General features: G+C 37.1%; 1 protein-coding gene and 1 long non-coding RNA gene across 3 annotated transcripts in view; one reads left to right on the top strand and one right to left on the bottom strand.

Annotated features, from left to right (window-relative positions):
* LOC134663425 (integrin beta pat-3-like) overlaps window positions 1–21237 on the top strand; it is a 44503-nt gene extending 23266 nt beyond the window's left edge. The window contains exons 1-9 of one of the 2 annotated variants that reach the window (XM_063519791.1): window positions 8998–12132; window positions 12549–12943; window positions 13269–13770; window positions 14459–14790; window positions 15175–15294; window positions 16312–16486; window positions 19369–19747; window positions 20164–20285; window positions 20892–21237. In XM_063519791.1, the coding sequence (XP_063375861.1) occupies window positions 12007–12132; window positions 12549–12943; window positions 13269–13770; window positions 14459–14790; window positions 15175–15294; window positions 16312–16486; window positions 19369–19747; window positions 20164–20285; window positions 20892–20990 (2250 nt within the window). In that variant the 5' untranslated portion in view covers window positions 8998–12006 and the 3' untranslated portion in view covers window positions 20991–21237. Of the gene's footprint in view, window positions 1–8997; window positions 12133–12548; window positions 12944–13268; window positions 13771–14458; window positions 14791–15174; window positions 15295–16311; window positions 16487–19368; window positions 19748–20163; window positions 20286–20891 lie in introns of those variants that run through there. The other variant, XM_063519790.1, reaches the window with a different exon arrangement.
* On the bottom strand, window positions 2562–4422 carry LOC134664094 (uncharacterized). The gene is made up of 3 exons (XR_010098205.1): window positions 4102–4422; window positions 3332–3420; window positions 2562–2796 (listed from the first exon to the last, which is right to left on the bottom strand). It is a non-coding gene; the product is annotated as an uncharacterized LOC134664094 (long non-coding RNA).
* Window positions 21238–21950: the final 713 nt, after the last annotated feature.

Raw genomic sequence — 21950 nt, 5'->3', positions numbered from 1 at the left:
TTCTTATAGGTACATTTCGGCGCGACTCACAACATTTATTTAGTCTGTGCGGAAAGAAAAGAGTCGTCAAATATATGGGATCCAATACGTTCTACGACTCTTCTCTTTTCGCAGATACTCTATATCATTTTGAAGTCACGATGTAAGTTTTAATTTCAATTGGCCTCTCATATTGAAATCCACCTTGTCTCAAAACATCAGCCACAGAACAATCTTCTAAAAGCAATACAAACTTCAGCCACAAAATTAATACAAACTTGCCGAGATTCATAAAGCCCCAAGACAAAGACAGCACGAGAAGGCAAAGATGGCGAGAAGCAATTAGTCAGGTGACTTTAGTAAGACTAAACACTTAGTGAACGTTCAGGTGACTTGACTATCTTTGAGACTAAACACACAGTGGGGCGTCTTAGAACAGTCAACAGTGTGCTGAGACACCGTTGCTTTTGCAGCTGCCTTTGTAAAGAAGGGATTTGCAAGTTAAATAACATACGGGCCATGGCTATATTATTATGTCCCGTAATGTATAATAACAGATTTTTAATACTTAGTTATAGTTCGTTTTTTTACCATTAGAAAGAACTCCACAGAAGCAAGCGTGCAGTTTTTATCAGGCTCGTCATTTGTTAATAATTATTGAATTATTCTAATGTAGCATGGTCAATACATATAATTTACTTCAAATTATTACCGCAAAAAGTGCCGGATTTAGATCCACAAGCTTACTTGTCTTCTGCTAAGTTCTTTCTAATGCTAAAAAAACGGACTATAGTTTAGAAGTTTAGAGTAACTTGAGTACATAGAGTCAGACCAAGAAAAGTCTGCAGCGGATTTGATAGCCCACGAAGTGCAGGTATTATTTTAAACGTCACACTTCTATGAAATTATGACGTATAAATAACTCTGGCGCTCCGAGGGCTATCAAAATCGCTGCAGACTTTTCGTCGCTTAACAATTATTTCTGCAAATTGGTTAGAACAGTCGAGTCGTTGCTTGTCATGGGCGGCACTATCACCAGAACCCCTAGTGTTCATTCGATACCGTGACGAGCGTTCGCGTTTGCGTTATGTCTATAATTTTGTATGGAATTATGAACAGCGCGCCAAGCGGGACCTTTTGGAAACTCATCCCATACAAAATGACACTTAACGCAAACGCGTAAGTCATGTCACGCTATCGAATGTACGCTAGTAGCTAAATATATATGTACCTATTTAAAGACATTGCTATGCTTTACCATAATGATGTAGGTACTAGTCTATACATAGCAAAACCTACGCGTGTAAGTAAATTCGTCCTTAATGAACGATGACATTATCAAACCATTAACTAACAAGATAATATGTCAAGCATCGTAAACTTTAGTTTCTGATTTACTAGACTGTGACGTCATCACGTATATAAAATCACTATACATATAACTTACCTAATTCATCGAATTTAAACTGTTGTGAGACATACTAACATCGTGAATGCTGCTCGCACTGTTAGTGCTTGAGAAAGGAGACCTAGGCTCTTCGAAACATGTCGCGCGAGTGACTTAAAACAAGTGAGTCTAAACCGTAAAATTATTCAATACCTGAATTCATATTATGTTGACAAAATATTAATGTGACAAAAATTCCATTGTAATAATTCTAATAACATTACAAATGCCTATAACAAACTACCAAAACAATTACATGTGCCAACACATTAGCTCGGAACAAATTATAGGTTTTATCGGAATTAAATGGTATTAGGCAATAGGCGTAAAATTACCTCCGCCACGGATCAGAGATCGGCTGAGCCAAGTGGTTTCTTTTTTTTATTAACGTGTAATTTTGTTCTGATTAATTTTCATTATGGGTAACTTTATAATCTAAGATATAATTTAGACATAAGAAAGTTTCGACAGTAGATGAGCACTCGAAATGTCATTAAAGTAGGATTGTAAAAGTTTAGATCTGATTAAAACCAGAAGGAATGTCATTATTGTTAGTTATTTTTGGCACACATTATCAAAAATAAATTAATGTTATCAGAATCATATGTATATTTTACGTAAAACAAATAAGCTTCAGAGCGTTTTCAAATTGTTCGAACCGATATCGGATGTAGGATCCGACATCCGCGTGGTCAGGCCGCAGCCACAGCCGTCTTTGGTGAGCTAAGTTGCCTTATGATATGACATACTCGTAAGACATGTCAAATTATAAGGCAAATAGCTCACCCTATCCGAGCTCTGGTGATCACGCACACTACAACAAGCATTATGCCTACACATACGCACACTAACAAATATTATCGGCCTGACAGCTGACGGGGGCTTTAACTTGGCTGGATTTATCGGAAGCGCCTTTCCGATATCGATGTCGGAGGGCGCCTAGGTATGAGAAAACCAGCTGCAGGAGAGTGACATTATCATTAAGTCCGCTTTTTTTTTGCGTTATTTATCGTTTCTTAGTAATAGGTAATGATTTATTAAATGCATAAATAAATACAGAGAAAAACATATATCTTACATTTTACTGCCTTCTGACATCCGATATCGGATCAGACAATGTAAAAACGCTCATTGTACGACACCCACTAGTAGTATTTAAGCACTTAATCTTTTCAAGGCCAAGGCCACCAGGTCTGGTACTGCACCATGAAGATCTCTAACCCCACAGGGCACCTTGGGGAGTCCTCAGTGGAACAGCTGGACGTAACAGGAGAGTAGCCCTGCGCAGGCCAGCTGATGTTGGGTCGGTGGCCGACGGAGTTGCAGACCATCAAATGAACTCCTATTAGGTACCAGGGCCAATGCACGAACTGGACATGAAATTAATTAAAAAAAAGTTATGAAAATAATTTTAGACAAAACAATCTGCTATGCCATCATTTTATGGTCTTTTTCAGCAGTTATAGTTCCTACTCCTTTATTTAAAATGTCTCAAGGTTTTGAGAGACTCTTTGTCGGACCCAGCCGGCGTATTACGGATGGCTTTAACCATCTTTATGCACGTGATAAAATAACTGTCACTTTTTAACATCGTGGGATAGAAAGTGACGGACACCATTTTATCACGCTGTCACATAGACAAAAACGACCATCATATCCGCACAGATCTTCTCCTTCAACCTAGCGTTTTCCCGGCCTTGTGCCAGGGTCCGCTTTCCTGCTCAATCTTCTCCCCTTTGCCCGGTCTTCGGCATCCTTAGGTGTGAGATTGTGCTCTTCCATGTCCGCTGTCACGACGTCCAGCCAACGCTTCTTAATCGGACCCAGATATAAGATCTAATTTAGTTCTCTCTTGACTGTAGCAATTAAAAACTTAACTAGTAAGGCTTTCATGATGCTACTCACATAGTCAATAACAATATTTGAGTCTGGGCTATCAATATGTTGCTTCGGCAATTCAACCACTCTTGTCTTCCAATCTACCCATGTCTGCCCTGCAAGTGAAAAACCAATTTACGAGTATTAATGTACAGTCACGATTATTGAGCCATTTAGGGTCCTTACTACATAAATTGGTTGTTTTATACCTACCTACACCCTACACACTTACTATGGAATGTCCAATTTAGCCCTAAATGGATCAACAATCACAGAGCGTGACTACCTAACTGTTCTGCATCATTCATCAAAGTTATTCTTCTTTCTTTCCAAGGAATTTTGCTTTGACCACTCTCCTAAATATTTTGGAAAACTTTGTTTTCGGTCATTTGTTTAGCATAATTTGAAATCAAATAGATACAGAAGATGATAAATTTAATAATTAATTCACATGAGGAGTTTCGTAGTTTAAATGTATCAGGTCTTCAAGCCCTTTGTTGTTTCGATGTGCACAATTGAAAACCAACTCTTAGAATAGGTATGTCCCTTTTAATTTATTACATCGATTCATGAAGACCTTTGTTTCCTCTGAAGCAGACTGAAAGGAAACGGGCTATAGATTGCACATACTAAATAATAAAACCGAGTAGCCATCGTTGGCCACATCATCTGTTGTAGATGCTTGTTGCGGCGCTTGTGTGCTTCGCCGTTGATGGCTATAAAGTCTTATAGCAGCGCGGCATTTCTTGCCACATCGTCTGCCAAAAAGGCCTGCTAAAAATCTGCAATAAAATTACCTCTAGTTAAATTGGAGCAGTAGAATTCATTTATAGGCACAGATAGTTTCTCAGCGGCTCGAAGAAACGCGTCTTCTCTGCATTGACATACGATAGTAGTTACCAAGGGTAGGAGCAATGTCGCGGTGAGTAGTGGCTGACTGTGACCATGGCGGCACTGGAGAAAATAAAAGTACTAAATTGGTTGAATTTGGATTCAGAATACACCAGCATTACTGCTGCAGTGCTGCGCGATATTGCCCATGAATATTGTTCTGCCATCGCTCCGGCTGTGCTGTCGAGGTTTTCTCGAGAGACTTTAGCATAACACCGTTCAGTATAGGTTCTTCAAAAAATTTGGTACATGATGTTGTATGTAGAATTTACACAACCAGCAATGTGCAAGTAACACCCCTGGACTTACAGACATTGATTTGTTACGATGACCGCTTACTAACAGGTGTTTTGTATGCTTGTTTACTACAGACGTATTCAGTTAAAAAAAAAATTACTAACCCGAATCACTGAGCCACTGGTAATAGAGACAGCAAAGGCTGTTATAGAAATGGCATTGACATACTATTATGAACGAACTTCGTGCTTACCTAATCGAATCGCAATTTGTGTTTACATCAAATGAAATATAAGTTCATTGTTATTTTTATTGGTGGAATTTTGTATCCTTTGTTTTCATTAATGTTTAGTTTTATTTAATTTATTTTTTCTTGGATATTTACTTGTTTAAACTTATTGCTATAGATAGGTAGGTAATTATTTTGGATTTACTTTGTAAGTAGTGCAATGTACTCTTAGGTAGTAACAGCAAAATTCTTAAAAATGTTTTGAATTAAAGTGAAAAAAGAAGAGCTGGTGGCCTAGCGGTTAGAGTTAGAGCGAGCGACTTGCAATCCGGATGTCGCTGGTTCAAATTCCCGGCTCTTACCAATGATGTTTTCGGAACTTATGTACGAAATATCATTTGATATATACCAGTCGCTTTTCGACGAAGGAGGACATAGTGTGGAAACTGGACTAATCCCAATAAGGCCCAGTTTACCCTCTGGGTTTGAAGGTCAGAAGGAAGTCGCTTTCGTAAAAGCCGTGAGCATGAGTCGTGGCATAATGCCGGGACAACGCGAGGATGATGATGATTGTCAAACGCGCGTTTGCATCGCTGTAAAAAGACGCAGTACCTATGAAAAGATCCTACATTTTTTATATAGGTATTGTTGTCATCTCTATCATTATACTGTCAAAGCCCTTGTACGAGCTTCTGCCAAAAAGCGACTAACCCCACAAATACGTTCGCGTTAAGTTTTGACAAGTTCCGCATCTTCCGCGATCTCAAAGCTTTGAGCGCGCTTAGTTAACCCTTTTACTTAGTGACATGGAAACTGATTCAAATGTACCATTTTGTTACGGTTTTGATCTTATTTTAATACGATATCGTAACAAATTGTTAAGCAGGAATCAACCTTTAAGAAGACCGATTATGATAAAAATTTGAAAACTTTTTGATCTTATTTCATATGGCTTAAATCATGTCAACAGGTATCTCACGCGCTTTATAATTTGGTGTGGACCAATCAGCGTCAGCGTTAACAAAATAACATGAAAACCATAGAATCTGAATCGATGCTATAAAAATAATTAAATTCAACTTTACGGAGTAGTTATAAAATCCCCTGCTCTCAATATAATTGAAACGTACGCTAATTGCATAAGACTCAATCGTGAACACTAAGTATCCTCGAAGTTTAAGGCTCAAGTCAACCAATTATACTTCCACCTACACCCACCCTTCCGAAAGAACTTATGTCACGAAGCAAAGGGTGTGTGTTAAGCCTTTCTGTATAAGTTGTTAGTGTTTATTAAAATCCTATTTGCATAGGAGCTTGGAGTTTGAGTTGCGATTCGAGTCGAATTTTCTACGCTTGGCGCAGATATGCGAGCATACGAGGTTTAGTTTAGGGCGTTAACGCTGGCACATTATTTTGTAAGCCTGCTGTAATTATTATTTGTCAGTATGGCAATACTTTTGAACGACGACTTGCAATATTCAGGCACGCGAAAAATAGATTTATTTTCTATTCTAGAAACGACATGTGAATAATGAACATGACTAGCTAGTTGAATGAAAATGCCTCTGCGAGAAAAAACACTATGTAACACTGCTTCACTTAGGTAATACTAACTGCTTTAACAGATATTTTTTTTCTTTACTTTATGCGGCATCTTCTTCTTCCTCGCGTTATCCCGGCATTTTGCCACGGCTCATGGGAGCCTGGGGTCCGCTTGACAACTAAATCCAAGAATTTTTACTTTTACGCGGCATACTGAACATATATTTGGGCGACAATTTAATGTCTAGTTTAGTAAAAAAATATATAATAATAATAATGCAAGATATGAAATGAATAAAGGAAAAATAATATGTATGAAGGAAAATTAAAAAAAATACAACCTCCTGCCTTAAATATTCATCCAGAGCCAAAAGAGAGGAAAATGTTGAAAACGTTTGTATGGAAGAATAATCACTTATGTTTCTTTTTAATGCAAGTACCAACCTACATTCTACATACATATACAACATGCATAAAAAGTAATCGTAGCAAATTAATTAAAAGTAACCTAACGTATGTTTCATATCCGCAACCGTACAAAATCGTCGACCAACTTTTTAATTCAAATGTAAACAGAGTAAAAGTTAGCTTTGATTCAATACGTGAATTATTCATATCCATTAGAACACGCTAATGTTCGTCGACACTCGCACGGGCAAAAGTTGTGTGAAAATACCAACATAACACAATGTACATACACATACAGGAGTAGGTATTAATTTTAGCTTCAGTGTAGGTATTATAAATATTATTCGCTAGGTGTACGATGGGCGCTTTGTTGCCCTCATTTTGTGGGCTTTTCTACATTAAATATTATGGAGTAAAATTAGCGTAAACACCCTAATAATCGACATGTTAAGACCCAATATTCGACACCTTGTTATCAACGTTATTGCTATGACATTATGATGCCGATTATTGGAGCTGTGTCGGGCACTGGAGCCTCTACGTTAGATGCAGCTAGCATTCATGTGGGACAATTCAATAGAGTACATGTGTGTGTGACAGTCAGCGTCGGTTCTTCCTTCACCGACTTCAGACCTTGCTAATAGTACAGTCAGCCGTCGATAGTAGAGCTAGTATTGTGCCCAATAAGCTAGCTAGATAGAATTGACCATGATCGTGAAAATGGTAGTGATAATTCTAATACATTCTGATCGAAACACGTTGCGAAAATTCTTATCCTTTCACAAAAACCAACCAACCAAGTATGATAAGCCAACGTTTCCTCACCGAATCCTTCTCTTTCTCTCCTAAGCTGTAGCAGTAATGTGTGATTGGCATGGCGTGATCGACTTAACCTTGCGGCCACATGAATTATTGAAGGGCCACGCACCTTTCAAGGGTTTCGGCGGTTGCTTTGTCAATTTGGTGGGATTGATTTGAAGGGATTTTTGAGGATTTTATTTTGAAGGTTTTATGTTATCGGGTCAAAATTATTTCCGTTGTCTTGTTTCTGACCACTCTGTTACGCTTGTATTTTTTCTTTTATCAAATAAATATAAAAGTTGAGTGCTATTGCATGTCTTTCTAGTTGTAGATTATAATTTTATTCTCTTGTGAAAAAACTAAATTTCACCTCATACAAGCTCCACTCCATCAAATTTTTTAGGGACAAAATACTTGTATTGTCTTGACAACGAAAATAATTTTGACCCTACATTTATTGGTTAAGGTTAAGCAATTACGCAGATTGCCTGATGCCTATCTAAGTACATACATTAGGTAATCCTATAGAAACAAAACAGTTAAGTCTCTCAAAATTCAAATTCAGGACCTCAAATTTTGGACTGGCTGGTACCGGCGCACCTACCGGTCAAGTACCGATTTTATTATTTTATTACTTGGCACACTGTCACCCTTTTCCAGCATTTAAAAAAAACAATTAAAAATTAAACTAAAGACGCACTCTCTTTCACCGCACATAAAAGAGAAATAGGTAAGTAATATTGATACTGACCCTGAGATTATCGCAGTGACGTGACAGAACTAGAAACAACCAATAGCCCTCGCTCCGTCATAAATCTCTCCAGCTTATATGGGGGCATCGATCAGTGCCTTTCAATCGGCTGTGGCTTAACCTGCCGTTTCAGATATATGTCTGTATTGAAGATTGAACTTTTATGGGCTTTATTACAGTGATATAGAGTCCAGTTTTGATCGTTTTTTTGGTGCAGGGCAAACGATTTAGGTGTTTCACGCTGTTTTGTACCGGAGGCGGATTTATTGTAATAACAGGGTATGAAACTTATGAATTAGATCTGGATATGATATTTCAATGTCAAAAATGAAATCTTTTCAACCAGATCAAAACCTTAACAAACATTTAAATCAGAATTGGTCTCCTCTATCTAGTTGTCTTCATCTTATGTTATCTTGTTGCGAATGAAGTAAAGTGTTCTATACTATCGTAAACAATAGTCAAAATTCTTAGCAAACCTCTGTTAAGTTTTGTCCCTTTTTAAGAAACACAAATGTCAAAATGACGGATAAGGACAAACGATTATCAAGGGCTTGATAGACTGGACAAGCGTTTATTAATATCGCCATAAAAGTCTAGAGAACGACGCCTCGAAGCGACAATTTTTAGTGTAAAAACTTATTTAATACTACACATTAATACACACACACACACACACACACACACACACACACACACACATTAATCACATTATTTTATTTATATTAATAGACACAGTCGTTTACTTTTTGTCAAAATTGAAAAGAATACCGGGACAAACCAAGGATTTATTATTAATACTAACTAATAACAACATTAGGTATATTATCTGTAGGTACTTGCCAAGTATTATGACCAGTAAATGTATTCATTTGCTCTTTATTTTACGAATAAATTAAAAACATCTGTTAAACATTCTCAAACGAATTAGCATTCAAAACAAAAACCGCGCAATTCATTTACTTTTTACACCCATTCATCACTCCATTTCTTTTATCCGCAATTTCATACTTTTTAACACTCCAGAGATTCAGCTGGAAGCCAGGTCCTTCATTATGTTTGTAAATCTGCTGAAGTCATTTATCTTTATTATAAGTGTCGCGTCTGAGTCGTTAATCTTTGTATCATCGAGGGTACACTGATCGACGCAAGTGGAAGGAAATTTAGGTAAAGTGGCTCTTATGTCGTTGGATTAAGTAGCTGTACAGTACTGATTAATTTTGTGATAAAGTGATAAGGTGATAACTCTTGAGACTTGACACTAGATTATAGCTTGACCGTAAAACTATGTAAAACCATCAAAGTATAGTCCGGTACAACAACTGTGGTCCACACAAATACCTACGTAACTAATTAGTATTATATTGTAGAGTACTTTTTGCATTTGTCAGAGGTTTTTCTTCTATTTCCATAAACACACACGGCTCTCACACTATAATTTGCTCGCTTTGTGTAAGCTTCGTATTATATTATTCGTATTAGTTAGTCAAGAACGATTGGACCGGTGTTTCGAATGGTCACAAGTTTGAGTCTTAACCCCCTTAAAAGCAAAAAGTGACAGGCCGTGTAGCCAACGTGCCAATTGCTAATGCTCCGTAGCGATCGAAACGCAACTGTCACTGTCGCACTAATATGGAAGAGTGATAGAGAGACACAAAGCGTTTCGTTGTCGAAGCGATAGCGATTGTCACCTTTGCTAGGCCGACTGTTTCGAACAACTGACAGGCTGATATCGTCCGGCGAACTGGTAATCAGTGGGCCCCCTTACTTGCTCGAGCAGTGATTTTTTTCACTTTCCTTTTAATTTTGAAATACTTTGCTAATTCAATCGGATTAAATCTCCCTTTCTTGGAGTTAAAAACAAAAACATATACCTTACGTAACGTATGTACCTCGTCTTGGAAAGTCGGTAGGAACACGTAGCTGCCAGGGGACCGTTAAAGACCCGCATGCCAAGAACGTGTAATGTGACTCCGGGGACGCGCTCGCTTACAAATCGATTCTTTATCGTTACCCAAGAGTCAGGATTAAGATTGTGCTGTGGATTGTGGGAAGACGAGGTATCTTCTATATAAGTAGTCTGTGATAAGTTTTGCGAAACGTTACTGCTGCAGAAGTGACGACGCAGCGCCACTGGCAGTTTTCTTCATAAAGGTACCAATCGGATTCAAACTACACCAGAAATGTCAAAAATCCGGGCAGCAAAACCAGTTTTGACATATTATTTATCTTTTATCAATCGTTTTTTTTCAGACATCGCCGATAAAGCAACATGCGATTAAACATCCCACCATGACAAACATATCGATCGTGTCAGCGTGACAAACGACGCCATTTATCGCGCGATTCAATGACAAACAGATTATTTGGTACGGAGACGTGGAAAAAAAAATTATATGCGCCCTTCTGACATGTTCGGAGAGAACAGCCTAACTTAATATGTCGTTTTTGGGAAATATGGACTTTAAAGTAAATGGCACTTACGACATTACCCATTGGTAAAAAAATTGATAAGCGGCAATTTTTGTACGTTACGTTAGTTTAGTACCTACCGAATAGGGAATATACGTCAAAACGCAAATAGAACATAAAATGTAACCAGACAATACACTTCCATAAGGACCAAAGGCACATAAGTTTTTTAGCTATAACACTGATCTTTCAACCGAAATTCATCTCATAAGTCATAAGCGCCAAGTGCATTAAAGTCGTTTTTTCTTTGGAATGTTTTGAGTGAGTGTTTTGGCGCTTACGACGTTTTAAACAGCGGGAAGTCTTTATTGATGACAGTAATGTATGAGAGAAGTTGGGGGCTTGTAATTTGGCAGCTTTGGACGTATTTTCACTTAACTTTTGTTTACCTTTTCCGCGGTTTTTGTAGTAATGTGTTTTTGTCCGAATCCGGAAATTTGGAGGGTTGTGTGTTGTTGTGTAGGTCGTTTGAGGTTATTGCCTCTTAGCTTGATTAAGGTGAGATATGCCCAGGACCAATGGCCATTTAAGTACATTTGATTTTATATCGCTGTCATGATCGTAGTATCAGTAATTGACGTACGGTACTACTCGTAGTGTTTACTTACCTAAGATTCTAAAGATTTTTTTTTATAAGTACATATTTTTTAATGTTTGACGATCCTTTTGTGAAACTCTTAGTGTTAAATTTGATCTGTATAATAATCCAATGTTATTATGGAATAATATTATTATCAAAAAATTGCTCTAAAAATTTCATTAATAATTAGATTAAGATTAATTACGATTCATAAGAGCTTGTTGCTAGGCCTATATGAATAAAGTATATTTTGAATTTGAATTTGAAAATAGAATTTTAAAGAATTTAGCATACCTACAGTAGAAATGTATTTAAGCTACAAATGTGTAAATATAAATAATAATATCGACTACAATTTTATTACTATACAGTAGTTTGTAATTGCCATAATGTAAAATTAAAACCATTGTTGCTTGGTTTAAAAATGACTTTGTTAGGCATACTCTTATCTAAGAGGAAAACTTTGATTTATTTATGCATAGCAACCAACCAATGGTGGACCGCGCTATACACGTTTCATATTTTGGTTAAAGGAGGTATACAGTGTGGAAAGATAAGTCAGGCCCTGGAGGGAAACTACCTTAAATCCTTAAGCTGGCTCATTTTACTTAAAGGAGACATTCCTTTATTTTTAAAAAGAAACAAAACTGCATTGTTGTTCTTAACTTTGACTCATTACATCCAAATGCCAACAGGACAAACCACATTAAAATTACTCAATACCTTTACGAATTAATCATGAAATTTTCCCGTAATACTATTCTTGGATCAGTCGGGTTAAATGCATTAAAATGGAAGGTCGTCTGTTGTTGGTGGTGGTTTTCCTGCAGGGAGTTCTGTGTCAACGTGTGTGTGAATGGAAAACATGCCGCGAGTGTATAAGGGATCCTAATTTGTGTATGTGGTGCGCTGCTCAGGTAATTTTTTTTGTTGGCGTTATGAGGATAGTTGACGACTGCTTCTCAATAAAAACGTGGTGAAATATTGCGTTTATGTATATAGTTGCAATACAATCTTTTTTTGGATAACATGTAAGGAATCGAATGGTATCCTTACCTATTTCCTTTTTGGAAGTTAAAATAAAACTAAAATTTTCTGGTCCTGTATTTTTCTATTATTTCCATAAATATTATTTTACTATACATAATATATTATAGTGATGAATTACTCATTTGGTATCTATTTTACTAGATTTTGGTATAAAATTCAATGTGTCATCATCCCTATTGATTTTGACAAAGCAAGTGTAGTTAACATGCAATGCAATATAATCGTGACTTGCGTAACATTTTCGTTTACCTGATTTCATCATATCTATTATTTTCGTTTCTAGAATTTCAACGGAACGGGCCAATGCAAGCCAGTGACTCAAATGGATGATAATTGGTGTTCACCAGAACACTTACAAAATCCTCTAAGCAACATAACAATCGGTGATTCAAAAGATTTCAGCTCCGAAGTCGGTCATATGGTTCAACTCAAACCTCAGAGTTACAATTTAAAGCTTAGAGTGGGACAGGAACAGACCTTCTCGTTCTCATACAAAGCGTCTGTAAATTTCCCAGTAGACCTGTACTTTCTCTTTGATGCTTCTAATTCTATGACAAGAATGAAGGATGACTTGGTCAATCAGACGTATAACATTTTCGAAAGTATAAGCAATAAGACTAAAGATGTTTATATGGGGTTAGGTACATTTATTGATAAAAACTTGATACCTTTTAATAAGTAAGTATTTTTGTTTCATTCAGTAACTTAACTAAACACGTTACCTACCAATAATTAAATAAAAATCAAGCAGCATTTTTATATATTTATCTATTTAAATAAACCGTTTTGCGCTCAGCTATATCTTTCTCTGGTCTCTTGATATCATCTTCCTAGTGTTGTCCAGGCATTACTTTTTAATTCTTCTTCCTAGGCCACCAACGCTCAGCTTAAGTCCTGTCGTATTCTCTAGATTCATTCGGGATGGGTTCTGTTAAGTACCTATGCTTCCAGTATATGGAGGAAATGTGTAGCTTCAAATAAACTAATTTTTATAATTTTCCAGCAAAATCTCAGCCAACCAAACATATTCTTTCAAGCACGAGCTAAAATTAACGAATAACATAACATTATTTAATAATAAACTTAGCCATTTAAAATTCGGAGCTAACGCCGATGACCCAGAGAGTGGACTAGAAGGCATAGCACAGGCTGTCGCATGCAAACATATAACTGGATGGCGAAAGCAATCTAGAAAGATCCTAGTATTGATGACAGACCAAGCCTATCACGCAGCAGGTGATGGTAAAGCAGCAGGTATTATAAGACCTTATGATGGGGGATGTTATTTGGATAAAAATGGATACTACACTAAAGAAAAAGAGATGGATTATCCTTCAGTAAGAATCATTAATTATATGGTGACGAAGGAAGAGATAAAGATATTGTTTGTGTCGGGTTTTTCGGATCAGACTGTGTATAATATATTGGCGACAGCCATAACCGAGTCGGAGGCGATGAGCTACCAACCTAAAGCTATTACTAGTATGTTGGACGAGACTTATGAGGTATGTGCCGGAGAAATCAAAACTTTGCTTTTGCTTTTATTCGATTGGTTGGCTATATTATGATAAATTCAAACCTAATCTAACCATAAAATAATATGAAGTGATCAATTCAAAAATTGGAAACTCATGAAATTATCAAATCTATGTCTGATGCGGCCACGAGATGTACAAATGTATGAGATACTTGATTATTAAAAATCGAGGGATCTATTTTATAGTAGGTACTATGCTTGCTTCTATTATAATTCTATTCTAAAGCTTATTATACCACACAAGACTACATGAGTGATAAAACAACGTGGGATTAATGGTGACTCGAAATAGATAATTCAATGTATGTACTTCTTTGTTAAGTTTTATTGACATTTGTTATTGACATATAGATTTTATTCTAGAAACATTCTAGACTAGTATTTTTATACAATTTTTTTTTTATGTTTGACGATCTTTTTGTGAAATTCTTAGTATTAAATTTGATCTGTATAATAATCCAATATTACTATGGAATAATATTAACTTCAATAAATTGCTCTGATAATTAGCTTAAGATAATATATTATTATGTAAAACGTTCATAAGTGCTTGTTACTAGGCCTACATGAATAAAGTATTTTTTGACTTGACTTTTGACTTATACATTTTATTATGAGCGTATGACAATAGATTAAAAATAAATGTTTGTTTTTAGAAAATATCCCAACAAATAAAGTTAAAACTGAATTTGACAGATGAAGACAGAAAACATTTTGAAATAACTTTCGATCCAAACTGCGACTATGACAATTGCAAAGTGACACCCGGCCAAGAGATGAACTTTACAGGAAAAATTCTACTCCAGCAGTACTTTAACAAAGATCAACTGTATATCAAGATCAACCCCATTGGTTTGAATGATGAAATAGTTCTGAATGTGACTGTGCTATCGGATTGCGGATGTTCTCAATATGCAGAGATAAATTCAACAAGATGTCATAACATTGGTAACTGGAGCTGTGGTGTTTGTGAATGCCCTGATGCCAAGTAAGTGTTGTTTTTACCATGTTACAATACAAAATACTTATGCACATCACTAATCCCACTTGGTTTAATGAGAGACAAAACACGTTACACGTTAAGTGCATTTAAATATCTAGTGAAAGATGAAAATAGGTTAGATTCAACTGTTAAGAGGCCCACTGATTTACAGTCCGCCGGATGGTATCGGCCTGTCAGTTAGAACCAATTTTTGACAGTTCCGAAAAACTGACAGGCCGATACCGTCCGGTGGACTGTTAATCAGTGAGCCCCTTTAGCCACCCAACCGTCAAAACTTGCCAGACAAATGCAATTTTGATTTGTCAAATAGGCCCATGTACTCTCTGGTATGCCCTTATTTCGTGACCACCACATTTTGTCTGTTGCTAGATTCGGACCAGATTGCGGCTGCACTGGTAATTCCTCAACGTGCTCCCCTCCCGATTCGGATCAGATCTGCAGCGGGCACGGCACTTGCAATCCTTGCGGCATTTGCAAATGCGCGGAGGGGTAAGATCTCCTTATTGATTACATTTATACGCTGTGCCATCAGCTGCAATGGTGTCGACATTATCAATGTATTTATTCATAATTTCTCCATGCAATTTCGCAGCTCACAAATACAAATACAAATGGTTTATTCACCACAAATAAACAAACGGTTTGGTTTGGTTGGCTCACTGTTCATATCGCGCGCACTAATTGTGCGATAACCGATATTTAACCATTTAAGTAATCTGTCAAAAATAAAACTATAACAGGTTTTAGACCCTTGACACCGTTCTTGGTAGTAAATAAGCTTCAATTGCCCAACGTGGTGTGAGCGATTGTACAGATGCTTTAGAAGTCGACGAGTTTAAATCGAATTTATCCATTATCCATTTGCTTTTAGCACCTACTTAACTAATGTTACGTGTTGTTTAATGTTATGTGTGTGTTGTGTTAATGTGTCTATGTGTTGTATTATGAGACCTTGTTTAGTATCTCACACATAATCTTTATATACCATCATATTTTTTTTATTGTTGTTATATTAATTCTTTCTTATCACATGTATACCTGTATGGAAATGCTGCCAGCATTCTTGGCACTATGCCCCAGGGGCTCTCTCTAGATATAGATTTTTAGGTATTTTTTTTTAAGTTTAGTTTGTGTATACCTTAGTTAGTACAGCAAATTCCAGATCATCTGCAACTAATATTTTTATTGTTCAAGGTACCTAGGGAATCCTGACGACTGGGGATAAAAAAAAAAACCAAAACCCGCGTTCATGTTTTAGGTCATCATCATCATCATCATCATTTCAGCCTATATACGTCCCATTGCTGAGCACTGGCCTCCTCTCATGCGCGAGAGGGCTTGTGGGCTGTAGTCCCCACGCTAACCCAATGCGGATTGGGGACTTCACATACACCTTTGAATTTCTTCGCAGATGTATGCAGGTTTCCTCACGATGTTTTTCCTTCACCGAAAAGCTAGTGATAAATATCAAATGATATTTCGTACATAAGTTCGTACATGTTTTAGGTACGAAGGCAAATACTGTGAGTACCAGAACAACAACTGCCTCCGCAACAACGCTGGTAATCTCTGCTCGGGCCATGGCACATGTCTTGATGGCAAATGTACGTGCATTGGCGAATGGACCGGACCTGCCTGCGATTGTACAACTTCAAAGACAACTTGCATTAGTGATGGAATGGTAAGATTACTGCTAGAACTCTCTGCTTCTACTGTGGGTACTGCAAATGCTCAATGTATTGGTGGCTAAACTGTGGCTCGAAATCGCGAGCGCGAACTTCTGGCCGAAGGGTGTGGTGTTTCGGCGGTTCCGTGGGAATCTGCCAAATCCTACACCAGAACATGCGACACAACTAAAAACCGCCGTGTCGCCTAAATAATTTTTTAGCTTGTAAGATTTTACTATTGTATGTATGTTAGTTTGTAAGGTATGTATCTATGGGCCTTAGTTGCCTGATAATAAATGATATTTGATTAAACTAGGCCTGGATGTGACTGTGCAAACAGGAACACTCTTAACAGTCCATCGGTAGAGCTTATGGCTTATTTACGAACTGTCAGTTAACAGTGTGGACGATGGTAAATACATCGTCAAACACGTTTTGCATCAAAAATGGAGTGATCAGAAAAATTGGTATCCAAAACTTAACCCTACAATGCATGACTTTTTTGTTTATGGAAATAAAATTATATGTGATAAATATATGTGTTTACTATTAGGGAAAAATAATAAAAAAAATACCCAACGCCTTTTTTTTGAAAAAAGAAGGTTTTTTATCTGTGTTCCATATGTGGAACACCATGCATTAAGGTATAGAGTATATACATTTAAAAATATATGGCACATTTTCGTTTTTACATATTCCATTTCTTTTTGTAATGCTATCAACAGTTTTTATGGATGTGGATTGCTTTTAAGTGACTTTTGTGGATTTAGCGGCCTTGAATGATGTTTTGACGAGATTTTAGTAATTTTACTTAGTCCTGATGAGGCCAGCTTGAAGCTCTACTGGTGATGTATTACCAGCATCAGCATTACAAAAACTTCTGGTATTGTAGGTTGACTTTACAGAATTAAAGTGTAGGACGTGCAGATGATCATGGAACACATTGGTGACCTATTATTGAACTTGATACCAACTCCGAAATTCTGACAGGTGATTCCGATGTATGGAGTTGTGATATAGTTAAAAATAAGTCATATGTAACTGGCGTCAGCTCAACTAACTCAGGACATGACGACCGACTATTTTCTGAGTCGCTAAATTCTTCAGAAGCCTGATTTATTGTTGCCCGCATTATTTCAAAGACGAATTCACTATCGGCACTGTAATATCCCATCATCCAGATCCCGATCATCTTTACTTGCAAAGGATTGATAAAAATGATAAATAATGCTCATTATCTGCATTCCGTAAGGATTTACTTTCGCATCGTCTAAAAACTGTTCATAATTATTAATTAATCAGCTGTTGTGAGCTCTAAACAAAGGTTAACGATTTTGAGCCTTATGCCTTGGACAGAAGTTCTCAAATGTATACATATTTTAACGTGAGTGTGCCGTAAAACCATAAATAATAGGGATGTACGCTGACTAGTCGCCGACTAGTCGGGAAAGCCGACTATCCGGCCACATTTGTAGTTGGCGATTAGTCGGCGACTAGTCGGCAAAAATGGCCGATTAGTCGGCACTTTATTAGTGAAAGAAAACAGAAAAAAAAAGAAATCAACAGTCAATATTTGCCATATGTTTTGTGTCTATTTTACCAAAATACCTATTCAGGGTGCAGACAAAAACTTTTGTTCATATAATTTGGCCATTTGATCGTCATCGTATGTTGGTGGGCTGGTGTTTTCCTCTCGTGTTGTCGATCTCAACTGATTCTCGTGTAAATTCATGGCCATGTTCTAAAGTTAAATGATTTTATTATTATTCCGTTTTTGTTTTTTTTTAATGGTGGAGCCATGGGGAACTGTTAATGTTATTGCAAAATTTAGAGACTTATAAACAGGGCACGTTGCTCGTAATCTCGTAAAGACGCTGACCATAGGTGATAGGTTCTTAACTGGCGACTACGTACGGGAAATAGAGCCTTGGAAATACCTCCTACAAGTTATACTGACGGTCTGCTCAGGATCGCAAAATAAAAGAAATACAGAAATCGAACGAGGATTCTTGTGATAGGTCTTTGAACCTGTAGAGAACACCTGTTAGCTAAGCTAATAATATATGATGAATAGCGCAACCAAAGGAGCAAAACTATTGTTTTTCACCTGAAATTATACGAAACTAATGATCTGGCCGACTAGCCGACTAGTCGGCCGACTAATCGGCCATTCGAGCGCCGATTAGTCGGCTAGTCGGCTAGTCGGCCAAATCAATAGTCGGTACATCACTAATAAATAACCGTTCCTACAGATTACGCCAAACTAAAACTTATGCTAACGTAATAAAGACTCGGCCAGGTGCAAGCGTTCCTTACTTGTTTTGTGTAAGCAATATGAACCTCAATGCATGGTGTGCCATATCGGGAACGTTTGAAAAATATTGCTTGACGCTATCTAAACGTTGCAAAACTATAAAATTAAACTTACCATTGAGTAATATACAGATTAACAGTCACAATATATATTTTTTCTTATTCTTTAACTTTAAAATGATTTTTTTGTCGCACTTCGAAACTTCTCAAAACTGATTTTTGCACCAACTCCCGAAATTTGACCGATTGTCCGTCACCATGGATATTTACTGCTACCTAGCGGCAACACGCCGAACTATTATAGTAGCCTTGAGTGTAAAGTAACCTTCAAGGTATAACAGATGTCGCTGCCTACCTGAATCTAGACGCAATTCGCACATATTTCGGTTGTGCCATATATGGAACTGTATGCCTTGTAGGGTTAACATTGTTTTTAAAACTACTTAGGTACTGTTAACATCAGGCTTATCTAAATTAATTTACTTAAGAGCCTGCTGTTCTCAGTGGTTGTTGAACAGAGAGCCTATTATGGTCCTAGGAATGCGACAGTAGTTGTTGAACAAAGAGCTTATTTTTGTCCTAGGAATGCAACAACAGGGGCCACTGCGTCTGCGGTATTTGCGCCTGCGACCCTCCAGCCAAATGGGACGCTCGCACCTATGACAGCTATGACTTCTGCAAACAGACCCAATGCGACGACTGCCATAGCAAACAGTGCAGGCACCTCATACCTTGCATAAATTGCTTGAACGAAGGCGGATCATGCCAACATGTCTGTGGAGACACATTATTTGTGCAAGACACTGAATTCGTTGATATGAATGGTGTAAATACTACGTGGCAGAATTGTACTCATATTCAAGTTAATTTTGGATGCTATTCAGACTTTAAATATGTTTATAATGATAATAATACCATGACACTTGTGGTATTGGACACGAGTTGTGCGCAGAGTCAAATGTGTAAGTATTTTTGATTTAAATATCTGGGCGACCGAGCTTTGCTCAGAAAACATTAAAAAACTCAACAATGTGCGTTTTCTCAGAGAGAAGACCTATTAGCTATATCAATTTATCGCCCCCAAAAACCCCCATACCTATAGCAAATTTCATCGAAATCGTTAGAGCCGTTTCCGAGATCCCCCAAGTATATATATATATATATATATATATATATATGTATATATATATATATATATATATAAATATAGCCCCGACGGAAGATCAGCACTAGCCTGGCTAGGCCATTGCTGTCGGGGCCATTTCGTGACTGTTATGTTGTTGTATTACTTGTTGTTTCCTTTTTTTTTTGTCACGAATTAACGCTCTCTATTCTCTATTCCATTCTATTTTGTAATTAATGTTCATTAAACTTTTAGATATTGGCGTGATATCTGTAATAATATTGGTAGCTATTGGCATTGCAACACTGCTGGCTTGGAAACTGCTGACCAACGCCAGGGATCGAAGAGAGTACGAAGCATTTCTTAAGTCTTCACAGGTACGTACACTTTCACTGGCTTTACTATTGCAATAGGGAGGAACAGGACAATAGAACCCAGAAGAAAACCTTAATTCTTCCTCATCGCTAATCACTTGTCCTAAAAATTGTGTACCTGAAAAAAATACAAATGATGATATTGCAGGGTGGTATTTTTTGAGACCTTTGCCCTACAAAGTTAAACTTGTAAAAAAAATATGTAGTCGTTTGATTCCTAACATGTTAATAAAAATATATGCATAAAATTTGGCAGCGAAGCTGTTAACATCTCGTGTCTTTAAGCCCTCGCAACGCTTTGGTAGTCTACTTTCACAATTAAAGATTCTTTCTTTTCCTCAATTATCACAATATAAACAATATCTTTGGACCCGGGTATGTCCTTAAACTACGTCCAAGACCACCGGTGGACGGGCAGCAGCGTCCCTCAAATTCTATGTACTCGACTGCGATCGCCAACCCGTCTGCCAAGCGTGGCGATTATGGCATTCACCCCCGATATAAGGGGGAGGCCTATGTTCAGCAGTGGACGTCTTATGGCTGAGATAATGTTGATGATGAAACAATATCTTTGCTCCCTTGTTAAATAAATAACTATGACTGTTTCAGGAAGGTGATAGTTTACGCATCAACCCGACATACACCGCACCGACCACAACTTACATGAACCCTGCTTTCGAGAACAGCACAGAACAGCGGACAGAATAATCCCGATACAATCAGAAACAAGTTGGAATGTACTTGTTGTAGTGCATAATTATCTACCATCGTATTTTTACAGAAACGTACGAAAGTGTCTAATTCAGTCTCGGTACAAAAAGCTACTGAGCTTGACTGAACTGGTATGTTTAATATGAACGTTTCCGAGTAAGTACGATCGAAAACAATTATGCACCATAACTGCATTGCAGTTTATTATTCTTTTTATCGTTAATCAGAAAAAGTATAACTTAAATCTGTGTATGATTATTTTATTAAATTATACAGCATATCGTAAGTTATGTAGATCATCAGTCGTTTGATAAAGAAAAACTATTTGAATGAACAAGTAATCATCATCGTGTCGCTAGGGTCCCCTAGACCTATATAGAGGAAAGATTCGCTGCCTTTGTATGAGGTCTTGGTGGCTCAGTTGGCAGAGCGCTGGATTATCGATCTAGAGGCCGTGAGTTCAAGTCTCACCCAAAGCAGTAACTTTTCTACTTTTAAAATATATTCTAAGCTTAATCCTAAGAACTTTTATCATAAATGCATTCTTACAACGTCCATTATGAAAAGTTCTAATGTTATTATGAATGCGAACTATGAATGTTAATGTCGGGAATCTACGTATGAATGCGAAGAGCAAAGTGCCTAATAAAATCTGGAAACCACAACCTATGCCACACGATTTTCCACATTCATAACGATTTCATTTAGTGAATTTTATTTGAAAATTATACCTTATTAGAAAGCCATAAGGACTAGTAAATTTCGGTCATTACAAAAATACCCCGCTTATTCATAAACGCGCTACAAACCTCAATTAGCTACCTAATAATCATTTGTATTTATCTGTCATTTTAACTTATATATTCATAAGAAAGGGATAAAAGGTAATTTTATGAATAAAGTAAACTTTTATGAATAAGGGGGTTAGTAGAGGTATGATGATTGGCGCAGTCGGTA

Source organism: Cydia fagiglandana, chromosome 4 (genome assembly GCF_963556715.1).
Source record: "Cydia fagiglandana chromosome 4, ilCydFagi1.1, whole genome shotgun sequence".
Lineage (NCBI taxonomy): Eukaryota > Metazoa > Arthropoda > Insecta > Lepidoptera > Tortricidae > Cydia > Cydia fagiglandana.
The sequence above is the reverse complement of the archived record's forward strand: the minus strand, read 5'-3'. Positions and strand labels throughout refer to the sequence as shown.